Raw genomic sequence first — 13,447 nt, forward strand, 5'->3', positions numbered from 1 at the left:
ACATTGCATTCCTTTTTGGCCTCTTTCTCACACACCCAAATGTGCAAAGTACAAGAGAAAGAGAGGTCTAGCCTACTATAGCCACAGAGCCAGATGTGCTCAGGATCATGTGCCACTGGGATTTCACAGGACTCCTTTCTCATTCCTCCTATAACAGATGTTTGCTTAGATACAGCTGCTGGTGTTGTGTCTTGCCCGCTCTCACCGCAGCCGGGGTCTGCTTATCTGCTTCCGAACGCTGAAGAATGTCCTCCCGACCCCAGCCCTGGCTCCATGCCCAGACAGGCTGAGGAGGGGGCATCTCCCGGCCCCAGCCCTGGCTCCATGCCCAAGCAGGCTGCAGAGGAGGGAGCACCCCCCGGCCCCAGCCCTGGCTCCATGCCCAGGCAAACGGAGCAGCTAGACCCCTCCCCCTCCTCCACAGCATGTGAGCCTGAGGAAAGTTTATTTCCAACAGCTGCTGATTGGAGTGACCCTCGCATCAGAAGACTGGATAGGCGGAGGCAACAGAAGGAAGGGAGGGGCAGGCCTGGATAAGTGCTGAGTCATGGAGCCACACCCCATGGCCTATATAAAGGATCTGCTTTCTGGCAGTCTCTGAGTCAGGCGAACTTATCTTGCTGAAGTCACTTTTTGGTCTCCTGCCTGCTCTGAGGACTTTGCTAGGACTTTGGGCAGAGCTGCAGAGGCACGCCTGATTCGGATTTCCCTGACCCGGCCGTCAGCGGAGGAGTGGGACATGGCAGCTGGATAGCAGAATGACAGCTGGCCTTCAGTATTGTAAAACAGGGACGATAACCTTTCGTAATCAAGTCGTTTATTTTATTCATATAATAAGTAAATTTTTATATCACATTTATAATATTTATATAATTATTTATATAACTTAATAATCAAGTCTTCAGCCTGGAGGCGTTTAAGAAAGAGACTGGACAGCCACTTTTCTGAAATGGTGTAGGGTTTACCTGCTTGAGCAGGGGGTTGGACTAGAAGACCTCCAAGGTCCCTTCCAAATCCATTACTCTGCCAATCAATTATTTGGTCAAAGAAATTGGTGTAAATTATGTCAGCAGGAAGATTACAACACACATACCCTGAATGTAGTCTTCATTCAAAAACAGTTAAAATACTTTTAAAACTGCATTAAGCTAATTGAACACACGATTCATGTTAGAATAGAATAGAATAGAATTTTTTATTGGCCAAGTGTGATTGGACACACAAGGAATTTGTCTTGGTGCATATGCTCTCAGTGTACATAAAAGAAAAGATACGTTCATCAAGGTACAACATTTACAACACAATTGATGATCAATATATCAATATAAATCATAAGGATTGCCAGCAACAAGTTATAGTCATACAGTCATAAGTGGAAAGAGATTGGTGATGGGAACTATGAAACGATTAATAGTAGTGCAGATTCAGTAAATAGTCTGACAGTGTTGAGGGAATTATTTGTTTAGCAGAGTGATGGCCTTCGGGAAAAAACTGTTCTTGTGTCTAGTTGTTCTGGTGTGCAGTGCTCTATAGCGTCGTTTTGAGGGTAGGAGTTGAAACAGTTTATGTCCAGGATGCGAGGATCTGCAAATATTTTCACGGCCCTCTTCTTGATTCGCAGTATACAGGTCCTCAATGGAAGGCAAGTTGGTAGCAATTATTTTTTCTGCAGTTCTAATTATCCTCTGAAGTCTGTGTTTTTCTTGTTGGGTTGCAGAACCGAACCAGACAGTTATAGAGGTGCAAATGACAGACTCAATAATTCCTCTGTAGAATTGGATCAGCAGCTCCTTGGGCAGTTTGAGCTTACTGAGTTGGCGCAGAAAGAACATTCTTTGTTGTCCTTTTTGGATGTTTTTGATGTTAGCTGTCCATTTGAGATCTTGCGATATGATAGAACCCAGAAATTTGAAGGTTTCTACTGTTGATACTGTGTTGTCAAGTATTGTGAGAGGTGGAAGTATGGAAGGGTTTTTCCTAAAGTCTACCACCATTTCTACGGTTTTGAGTGTGTTCAGTTCCAGATTGTTTTGGTTGCACCACAAGGCTAGTCGTTCGACCTCTTGTCTATATGCGGATTTGTCATTGTCTCGAATGAGACCAATCACTGTTGTGTCATCTGCGAACTTCAGTAGCTTAACAAATGGATCATTGGAGATGCAGTCATTGGTATACAGAGAGAAGAGAAGTGGGGAGAGCACACAGCCTTGGGGGGGCCCTGTGCTAATTGTACAGGTATTTGATGTGATCTTGCTTAGCTTCACCTGCTGCTTCCTGTTTGTTAGGAAGCTTGTGATCCACTTACAAGTCTGTTCCGGTACCTGTAGCTGGTTTAGCTTAGTTAGAAGAATGTCTGGAATGATGGTATTGAATGCTGAACTAAAGTCTACAAAAAGGACCCTTGCATAGGTCTTTGGAGACTCAAGATGTTGTAGGATGTAGTGATTTAGATAAATAGCAGTCACCTTTGGAAATATATAAAAATCAGAATGCATAATTTTGCTGCTGCTTGTTCATCAGTATCTTCATAAAAGCTGGTGGTGCAAACATGCCAGTCAGTTACATGAACTTTTCTAAGTAAATTCCTGGAGGGGAGGGATCTAGAAGTTAGCAGCTGGTGTGGATAAGTTGTTGGTCAGAAGGGAACAGAATAAAAAAACAGGGCTAAGCTTGGAGAAGTGAAACCTTTGGAAGGAATGAAGGTAACAAAATGAAATTTTGTTCCGTTTAAGAAAACGACACTGAACACCAAGACTTGGTGCTTTCGTTGAACCTGGTGAAGGAAGTCCTAACGGCGGTCGACAGCAAAGTAAGCAACTATGAGAAGAAGATGCGCCTCAATGAGATCTACACCCGGACGGACAGCAAGTCAATCATGAGAATGAAGAGTGGACAGATGTTTGCCAGAGAAGATCTGAGGCGCAGGAAGTTTGTCCGAGATGGACTGGTTTCTCTCAAAAACGTAGCTGGGAGATTGAAAGGTAAGGGATGCTTTCAGTACGGGACTCCTTACTCTGCTTCTTTGCCCTGATTCACTGGAAAGGACACAATAGGCACCGCAATAGGTCCTTGCACTGATGATGTTACCTAGTTTAGTAACAAAAGGTCTGCTAGAAAACAACCAAGCTCAAGAGGGCACCAATGCCTTTCATTTCAGCCCGGAGCTACAAATATTCTCTTTTGTCAGTACTGTAAAGTTCTTTCTACAACTGCTCTTGGCATTTAAATTGGATTGCTCTCCAGGTTGTAGAAACTGGCTAACAAATCCTTCTGGCCAGATACGATGTTTATGACATAGGATTTTTTGTTTTTGAGAAACCTTCTATCTCAAATAAAAACTTGGTTGCGGGGGTGAAAGGAAAAAGAGTACAGTCATGCACTTTGTACACAAAACTGCATATTGCCTGGAGGGCTGAGGGAAACATTTTGCAGGAAAGTCCTGAATTTCTCTCAGACAAAAATCCTCTTTGGCCTGAACCTGAATGAAAAGCTGAAAATGAATGGTATTCATTTTCATTTAAATGGGAAAACAGTAGTCACAAAATGGATGGCTGCTGTGAAACTCTACCTACTGAATCAGGGGTGAAATCTAGCAGGTTCTGGAGAACCGATAGCGGAAATTCTGAGCAGTTTGGAGAACCGGTAGCAGAAATTTTGAGCAGTTCAGAGAAACGGTAGCAGAAATTTTGAGCAGTTTGGAGAACTGGTAGAAGAAATTTTGAGCAGTTCAGAGAACCGGTAGCAGAAATTTTGCGTAGTTTGGAGAGCCAGCAAATACCACCTCTGGCTGGCCCCAGAGGGGTGGAAATGGGGATTTTGCCATATCCTTCTCCCAGGAGTGAAGAGGGAATGGAGACTTTGCAGTATCCTTCCCCTGCAGTGGGGTGGGAATGGAAATTTTGCAGTATCCTTCCCCTGCCACACCCACCAAGTCACACCACACCCACCAAGCCACACTCACAGAACCGGCAGTAAAAAAAATTGGATTTCACCACTACTACTGATAGGCACAATTTGCAGAATCATTACTTTGATTTGAAATTGTTTTAGGAAACTGATAAATGCAGACATGTCAGGTTTGGGTTGGCTGGTTTTTATAACCAGATCTCTTGATATTCCTTTTCTTCTCAGACGTCCTAGCTGTTCTTCTCTCGGATGTTCTGATATTTCTCCAGGAAAAGGATCAAAAATACGTATTTGCATCCCTGGTAAGGAATTCTAAACAATTCTTTTTTTTTCCCATTAAAAATATAAATAAAACTCTTTGGCTGCGTTTGCACAAAATTTGGTTCCCGAATAAATACATTTGCTGGATTTGGCTGGGGAGAACAGATTAGTGTCTTCTCCAGAATAGACTTTGGACAAATCTTCTTCAGGTTTAACATCCTCATCTTTTCAAATCATTTTCCCTACGATTCAAAACTTTTCCATATCTGGACTGCATTTCAAAGTGGTCATTTGGATTTGGAAGCTTGAGCTGAGAACCCAATGCAGCACTCCAGACATTTAACCTGACCATCTTCAGATCTTGGGGTATCATCATCATGTTCCAAGTAGGGCAGTTTTTTGCAGTTCCGCTGGTGTTATTGCAGGAAGCTGCAATTTTTTGATGTATCTTATAAAATTCTTGGACATGGTACCAAGTGCCGCGATGACAGTGGGTATCACTGTTACATGTTTCATCCATAATCACGTCGTTTTAATGGCCAGGTCGCAATATTTTGTGACATTTTGTGTTGTTGTTGTTATTTATTTATTTATTTATTTAATTTATATACCGCCCTTCTCCCGAAGGACTCAGGGCGGTTTACAGCCAAATAAAAAGAGAGTTACAGAAATTAAAAAAACATTTTAAAAATCTAAATTAAATTAGGCCGAAACAATAAAACAATGATAAAACCATAATAAAACCCACATTTAAAATACGTTAGGCCAGCCCTGCACGATAAAACAAGAAGGTCTTTAGCTCGCGTCGGAAGGTCCGGAGGTTGGGGAGTTGACGTATCCCTGGAGGCAGCTCATTCCAGAGGGCAGGAGCCCCCACGGAGAAGGCCCTCCCCCTGGGCGTCGCCAGTCGACATTGTTTGACTGACGGTACCCTGAGGAGGCCCTCCCTATGGGAGCGCACAGGTCGCTGGGAGGCTATTGGTGGCAGCAGGCGGTCCCGTAAATAATAATAATAATAATAATAATAATAATAATAATAATAATAATAATAATAATAATAATAATAATATTTTAATTTTAATTTAAATAACCCGGTCCTATGCCATGGAGTGCTTTAAAGATGGTAACCAATGCCTTGAATTGTACCCGGAAGACCACCGGAAGCCAGTGCAGCTTGCGCAGGAGAGGTGTTACATGGGAGCTTTGAGTCACTCCCTCTATTACCCGTGCAGCCGCATTCTGGACCAGTTGGAGCCTCCGGGTGCTCTTCAAGGGGAGCCCCATGTAGAGAGCGTTACACTAGTCCAAACGGAAAGTGACGAGGGCATGAGTGACCGTGCATAAGGAATTATTATTATTATTATTAATTATATGCCACATTCACATTACATTTCAATAAAAACACTAGAGATAAAAATACAAAATATGAAATACAAAATCTAAACTTACAGATATAATTTGTTGATGTCATTGATAAGGCAAGTTAAATTAGGAGTCCACTTTAGGTGGTCTCTTTACCATTACTCCAGAATCATTGCGGGACAGGAATGATTATGTTGTAGGGGTGGATGTATGCATAGAGATTCCAGTTGCCCCCAATTCAACCTAACGCATCTACTTCTCTTCCTCAACTCACAAAAAAGGATCAAAAATCTACCGTGATCTCATTGAAGAAGCTGATTGTCCGTGAAGTTGCCCACGAGGAGAAGGGCTTGTTCCTGATCAGCATGGGAGGAAAAGACCCTGAGATGGTGGAGGTGCATGCCAGTTCAAAGGAGGAGCGTAACAGCTGGATTCAAATCATCCAGGACACTATCAACACTATGTAAGAAGCTAAATAAGTGTTGGTGGAATGAGTGATGTTGTTTGGGTTTGCTTCCAGCGAATGAATTCTTGGTGGAAGATAGAATAGATAGAAGAAGTCTGATGACCTTGGATTTCCAGGGGTCCCATTTCTACCTAGCATGGAGGATGTTTGATTTGGGAAGGCTGTTTTGCAGACATCTGAACTAGAAGAAACTAGATGTCCACTAGATGGCAGAAGAAATCGAGTTTTCCACATTTCTTCACTTCCATCTATTGTCCATCTTGATTTGAATGAAGCTGTGGTCAAACCATAGACAATCCTTTGTGAGGTGACCCAGTTATCTATAGAGCGTCCTATGCTTGATATCTGTTCATCGGTTTGCAACACGAAGAGAGAGAAAACCTACTGTGAAATTTCCAACTGTCCCAAGTGTTCTTTAATATTGTTATAAAGAACAAAACAGATATTGTGTTTGATGCAGTTAACTTGCGTAGTTTGATGAAGTGGCTAAAATGCTGGCCTAGAAATAGGAGATTGTGAGTTCTAGTTCCGCCTTAGTCATGAAAGCCGGCTGGGTGATTTTGGGCCAATCATCAGAAGACAGAGAGTTCTAGTCCCGCCTTAGTAGTGAAAGCCTGCTGGGTGACTTTGGGCCAATCATCAGAAGACAGAGAGTTCTAATCCCGCCTTAGTAGTGAAAGCCTGCTGGGTGACTTTGGGCCAATCATCAGAAGACAGAGAATTCTAGTCCCGCCTTAATAGTGAAAGCCGGCTGGGTGACTTTGGGCCCATCAGTAGGAGATTGTGAGTTTTAGTTCCGCCTTAGGCATGAAAGCTGTCTCGGTGACTTTGGGTCAGTCACTATTTCTATTTATTTATTTTATTTATTTTATTAGATTTTTATACCGCCCTTCTCCCGAAGGACTCAGGGCGGTGTACAGCCGAAATAAAATACAGAGTATATACAATTAAAAGAAATTAAAAGAAACTATTAATAAATGGCCGATAATTTAAAAAATTTACAAATATTTAAAATCTCTAAAACCCCAATTTAAAATCAACTATTTATGCCAGTCCTGCTTGAGTGAATAAGTATGTTTTTAGCTCACGACGAAAGGTCCGAAGATCAGGCACTTGACGTAAGCCAGGGGGGAGTTCGTTCCAGAGCGTCGGTGCTCCCACAGAGAAGGCCCTACCCCTGGGAGCCGCCAGCCGACATTGTTTGGCGGACGGCACCCTGAGAAGGCCCTCTCTGTGAGGCGTCTGGTCGATGGGAGGCATACGGTAACAGCAGGCGGTCTCGTAAGTACCGGGTCCTAAGCCATGGGCGCTTTAAAGGTGGTAACCAGGATCTTGAAGCGCACCGAAGACCACAGGAAGCCAGTGCAAACTACGGAGCAGTGGTGTTACGTGGGAGCCTCGGCGGCTCCCATTACCACTCGCGCAGCTGCATTCTGGACTAACTGCAGCCTCGGGTGCACCTCAAGAGCAGCCCCATGTAGAGAGCATTGCAATAATCCAGCGAGGCGTAACCAGGCGTGGTGACCGTGCATAAGGCATCCCGGTCAAGGAAGGGACGCAACTGGCGAACCAAGCGGACTTGGTAAAAAGCCCTCCTGGTGACGGCCGCCAGGTGTTCCTCAAAGGACAGCCGGCCATCCAGGAGGACGCCCAAGTTGCGAACCACCTCCTTTTCTTAGCAGAAATTGCCTAACAGAGTTGTTTTGGTGGGAGAAATTGAAGGAAGTATTAGGTATGTTCTCTGCCTTGAGTTATTTATTAAAAAAAAAGATAAAAGCAGGATTTAAAAACACTTTTTTTAAAAAAAAAAAAGCAAAGTAGGTAAACATACCAGAGAAGGAGATGAAACTGTGCTGAAGTATTCGGAGAGAGGGTGATAAAAGAAAATTAGTTCAATATAGAATAGAATAGAATAGAATAGAATAGAATAGAATAGAATAGAATAGAATAGAATAGAATAGAATTTTTTATTGGCCAAGTGTGATTGGACACACAAGGAATTTGTCTTGGTGCATATGCTCTCAGTGTACATAAAAGAAAAGATACGTTCATCAAGGTACAACATTTACAACACAATTAAATAATTAATAATTATAAATAACACAAGGATGAATGCTTCTCCAGCATGTTTTTTTTTTCAATCTGCCTGGTTCTTCTACAGGGACAAAGAGGAAGATGAAGGTATCCCTAGTGAATCAGAAGAGGAGAAGAGGGTGCTGGACACCAAGGCCAGGGAACTGAAAGGTAAAAATGAAAAGATGGAAATAATCTGAATTTTTAGTCTCCTAAGGCCAGCAATTCTCCGTTTCAGCACAAGATGGAGCTCCAGCCTTAGAGATTGCAAACCCCACCGACTTTTAAATAACTTTCCATCCTTTGTAATAGCTCTCTAGCTGACCTCTCTCTCTTTTTTTCCCCCTCTCACAGAACAGCTCCAGCAAAAAGACCAGCAGATAATCACTCTCTTGGAGGAAAAAGAGAAGATTTTTAGAGATATGACGGATTGCAGTGGGCATGAAGAAGGATTTGGCACTGGCGCCAGGATGCTGTTCCGGGCAAACACAGACGAAGCACCGAAAGGAGAAAGCATAATGAAGAATTTGATCAGTGAAGGTAAGCTGGCCTCTCATCCCAACATTTGTCACTTTGCTTTTACGAAGGAGTCTAAATTCTGAATATCTTGGACAAAGTAAATCGCTGGATTTCAAAGAAGTAAACTGCAACAGGCCGAAAACCAAGAGTTGAAAAGAATAGAATAGAATAGAATAGAATAGAATAGAATAGAATAGAATAGAATAGAATAGAATAGAATAGAATAGAATTCTTTATTGGCCAAGTGTGATTGGACACACAAGAAATTTGTCTTGGTGCATACACTCTCAGTGTACATAAAAGAAAAGATACCTTCATTAACAAGATTATCATTCGGGATGCAATGAATTTTTAATAGAATTTTCCAGAGTTTTGCTTGATTTTTTTTTATTTTATTCTGACCAAGGGGGTTTGCTGTTTTTATTCATGCATTATTTTTATTTATTGTATTTTTTTACGTCGCCCTACAAGGTGACTCTGGGTGGTTTTGATGGTTTGCTCAGGGTTGTTGTTGCAATAGGAACAGTTAGAGAATATTTAGATAAATGAACAAATTAAATACATGTAGTCCTCGACTTACAACAGTTCTTTTAGTGCCCGCTCAAAGTTACAACGGCACTGAAGAAAGTGACTGTTTCTCACGCTTAGCCAACGTTGCAGCGTCCCCATGGTCACGTGATCAAGATTAAAATGCTTGGCAACTGGCATGTATTTATGCCGGTTGCAGCGTCCCAGGGTCACATGATCCACTTTTGCAACCTTATGACAAAACCAAGTCAACGGGAAAGCCGGATTCACTTAACAACCCGTGTTCCTCACTGAACCGCTGCAGCAATTTGCTTGACAACGGTGGCAAGTAAGGTCGCAAAATGGGGCCCAACTCACTTAACGAATGTCTCGCTTTTAGCAACATAAATTCTGGGCTGGGTTGTGATCGTAAGCCGAGGACTCCCTGTAAGTCTTTATTTTTAAAATAAACAAGCAAGTGGGCAGCGGATGAACATGGATGGCCTTCTGAGGGCCCTGTGTCTTCTTTCAGTCGAGCAGCTGCAAGGTTTGGTGAGCAGAAGCCTCGGAAGTGCTTTTGGGCAGCAGGTGACCAGTCTGGCCTCCGATCAGGAGAGTGTGGGGCCCATCTCTCTCCCCAGAAGGGCAGAGACCTTTGGGGGATTCGACAGCCACCAAATGAATGTCTATAAAGGTGAGTCTTTTCTTCCTCCACCCCAGGCATTAAGCCTTGAGTGGTTAAAGTGCAGTACTGCAGGCTACATCTACTGACTGCCGGCTGCCTGCAATTTGGCAGTTCAAATCTAGAAAGAGTGCAGAGAAGAGCAACAAAGACGATTAGGGGACAGGAGGCTAAAACATATGAAGAACAGTTGCAGGAACTGGGTATGTCTAGTTTGATAAAAAGAAGGACTAGGGGAGACATGATAGCAGTATTCTCAGGGGCTGCCACAAAGAAGAGGGAGTCAAGCCAGGGGTGAAATATTGCAGGTTCTGACAGGTTCTGGAGAACTGATAGCGGAAATTTTGAGCAGTTTGGAGAATCAGCAAATACCACCTCTGGCTGGCCCCAGTGTGGGATGGGAATGGAGATTTTGTAATATCCTTCCCCTAGGAGTGGGGAGAGAATGGGGATTTTGCAGTATCCTTCCCCTGCCATCCCCACCAAGCCACACCATGCCCACAGAACCAGTAGTAAAAAGAAATGGATTTCACCACTAGGTCAAGCTATTCTCCAAAGCACCTGATGGCAGGACAAGAAGCAATGGGTGGAAACTAATCAAGGAGAGAAGCAACTTAGAACTAAGGAGAAATTTCCTGACATGCTCCAAAGCACCTGAGGGCAGGACAAGAAGCAATGGGTGGAAACTAATCAAGGAGAGAAGCAACTTAGAACTAAGGAGAAATTTCCTGACAGTCAGAACAATGAATCAGTGGAACAACTTGCCTCCAGAAGTTGTGAATGCTCCAACACTGGAAGTTTTTAAGAAGATGTTGGATAACCATTTCTCTGAAGTTGTGTAGGGTTTCCTGCCTGGGCAGTGGGTTGGACTAGAAGACTTCCAAGGTCCCTTCCAATTCTGTTATTCTATTCTAAATCTCACCAGGCTCAAGGCTGACTCAGCCTTCCGTCCTTCCGAGGTCAGTAAAATGAGGACCCAGATTGTTGGGGGCAATAGGCTGACTCTGTAAACCACTTAGAGAGGACTGTAAAGCACTGTGAAGCGGTATATAAGTCTAATTGCTATTGCCATTTGCCCTTTTATTTTGCAGTCAGATTCCTGAACGGGGAAATACACTTTTGCCGTAGTTACAGTCACTCCCAAGGCTCACTACTTTGAAAAACCTTAGGCTGTGTTTGTTTTGGCTTAGCCTGGTATCTGTACCCAGCCTTTATGTACAAATTGTGGTCTATATAGTTTGGTGTGATGTTGGTCGTCCTTCCATCTTCGATTTCTCGTTACGCACACACACACAAAAAAACTACTCAAAGTTTTTCTTTTTTTTAAGGTGGCGAAAAGGATGAAGGAGAAGAAGTGCAAGATCTTCGGAGGACGGAGTCTGACAGCGTGTTAAAAAAAGTAGGGAATGGCTGAATGTTTGACAGCTTTCCATATTCAGTCCCCTGTGTTTTCCGTCTTGTAGAGTTTTGGCTAGTAAGGGAGTATGAACCCTTGGGAAAAAGATACAACCCTTTAAAATAACCTCTATTTATTGGAGACCCACACTAAACAGTAAAGGTAAAGATTTCCTGGTCAGTTGTATCCAAGTCTAGGGCATGGTCCTCATCTCTGTTTCTTGGCCAAGGGAGCCAGCATGAAGACACTTTCCATGGTCATGTGGCCAGCATGACTATCCACCAACAACATACAGAATACTATTTCCTTCCCACCAATGGGGTACCTATTTATGTAGTTGCATTTGCATGCTTTCAAATTGTTAGGGGGACAGGAGCTGCCCAAGAATGGGAGATCACCCTATTGCATCGAGCTTGGGTCTCAAACCCAGCCTGTCAGCACTCCAACTGACCAGTTCAGTCTTTAACCATTGAGCCATCCCAACCCCACCAAACAATAACTACTGGTACAACTTATCCACCCACCACGTTTGGTAGAGTAGAGGTCAGCAATCTGTGACTCTGGAGCCGCATGTGGCTCTTTTGCCCCTCTGCTGCAGCTCCCTGTCACTCAAAATATGTGTCACAACCGCTAATGTGCAACACCTGCCGGCACACGATTTATTGAGCTTTTCAATCCCTGGTAGGCCAACCATGGATAAATCGAAGAAAAGAAAAGTTTCAGAAGAAAACAGAACATGTAATTCAACTACATATGCTAGTTTTGTGGCCGCTCAAGGAATAGTCAGGCAAAGGAAGGGTTTTGTGGCTCCCGGTGTTTTCTTTTCTGTGGGAAATGGGTCCAAATGGCTCTTTGAGTGTTTAAGGTTGCTGACCCCTGGGCTAGAGTGATCAACTGTCCAGCAAGGTCTACCAATAATTGAGACATCCTTCCTAATAGCTTACTCTCCCACTAAGCAGCTTCAGTTCCCTAGATTACCAGCAGATCCGCTGTTTTATCTTTTGCAGGATGCATCGCGCTGCATCTCTGGGTTTGATTGTATAGTTGAGGGTTAAGGGGTCAACGCAACCGCAAGAACACTGACCTGAACAGCTGTTGTGTCCCTCCTTGCATTAAATCGATAGCTGCAGGAGGATGTCATTGAACTAACACTACAACTTCTGCTGAGCTGTATAATTCATGCCACTCTTAATTAGTGTCACCATTCCTTGTAAATCCCTCCAGCTGTTTTACAGGAGAGAATTCATTTCCCCTGTTAGCTGATAAATCCTTAGAAAAAGGTAGCAAAACAAAACTTCCATCACAATTACCGTCAGAAACCTTAAATTCTGGTAGGCTGTTTTCATATTAGAAGTCAATTAAGTGGCATATTTATTTTATATTTTTGTTATTGTGTTTTTTCGTTTTTGTGTTTTATGCACAATTTGATCTCTGATCATAAACATAAATAGATGGAGTATGCTCAGAAAATTGGTTCAGGGATGCTGGGAGGGGAAGGCCAAGCTTTCAAAAATAAGTTGTTGTTTTTTATTTATTTATTTGGATCTCTTGTCCTTCATCTCTTTCTCACTGAGAGTATCTATGGTCTCTTCTCAGGGAGGAACAGCTAACTTGATGTTTGTGCTGAAGAGAAACAATGAGGTAAGTATTTGTGTTCAGAAATGCCCTTTTTCTTTTGTTCACACAACATCTACAACATGTGATCAGCCCCTTTCTTATGCCTAATTAAATATCTCCTCTTTTAATTTTGTTGGTCTTCCAATCTGGAATTTAATTTAATTTAATTTAATTTAATTATTTTTTATTATTTTATTTTATTTCATTATTTTTATTTAATTTATTTATTTATGAATATAATAGAATAAAATAGAATAGAATAGAATAGAATAGAATTTTTATTGGCCAAGTGTGATACGACACATAAGGAATTTGTCTTGGTGCATATGCTCTCGGTATACATAAAGAAAGAGAGATTCATCAAGAATCATATGATTCTTGACAATAGGGTACAAATTTAACACTTAATGATACAACACTTAATGATAGTCATAGGGTACAAATAAGCAATCAAGAAATAATATCAATATAAATCATAAGGATATAAGCAACAAAGTTACAGTCATACAGTCATAAGTGGAAGGAGATGGGTGATGGGAACGAGAAGATTAATAGTAGTGTAGATTTAGTCAAACTATTGACTTTCTTTCTTTCTTTCTTTCTTTCTTTCTTTCTTTCTTTCTTTCTTTCTTTCTTTCTTTATTTATTTATTTATTTA

At 42.2% G+C, this 13,447-nt stretch overlaps 1 protein-coding gene across 4 annotated transcripts in view; it reads left to right on the forward strand.

Moving 5' to 3' along the window:
- AKAP13 (A-kinase anchoring protein 13) overlaps positions 1-13,447 on the forward strand; it is a 138,337-nt gene that overhangs the window by 117,200 nt on the left and 7,690 nt on the right. For all 4 annotated transcript variants that reach the window (XM_058156699.1, XM_058156697.1, XM_058156698.1 and 1 more), the window contains 8 exons: positions 2,733-2,981; positions 4,132-4,208; positions 5,811-5,992; positions 8,157-8,239; positions 8,423-8,608; positions 9,627-9,788; positions 11,105-11,175; positions 12,769-12,813. In XM_058156699.1, the coding sequence (XP_058012682.1) occupies positions 2,733-2,981; positions 4,132-4,208; positions 5,811-5,992; positions 8,157-8,239; positions 8,423-8,608; positions 9,627-9,788; positions 11,105-11,175; positions 12,769-12,813 (1,055 nt within the window). The remainder of the gene's footprint in view (positions 1-2,732; positions 2,982-4,131; positions 4,209-5,810; positions 5,993-8,156; positions 8,240-8,422; positions 8,609-9,626; positions 9,789-11,104; positions 11,176-12,768; positions 12,814-13,447) is intronic.

This window comes from Ahaetulla prasina, chromosome 13, assembly GCF_028640845.1.
Source record: "Ahaetulla prasina isolate Xishuangbanna chromosome 13, ASM2864084v1, whole genome shotgun sequence".
NCBI lineage: Eukaryota > Metazoa > Chordata > Lepidosauria > Squamata > Colubridae > Ahaetulla > Ahaetulla prasina.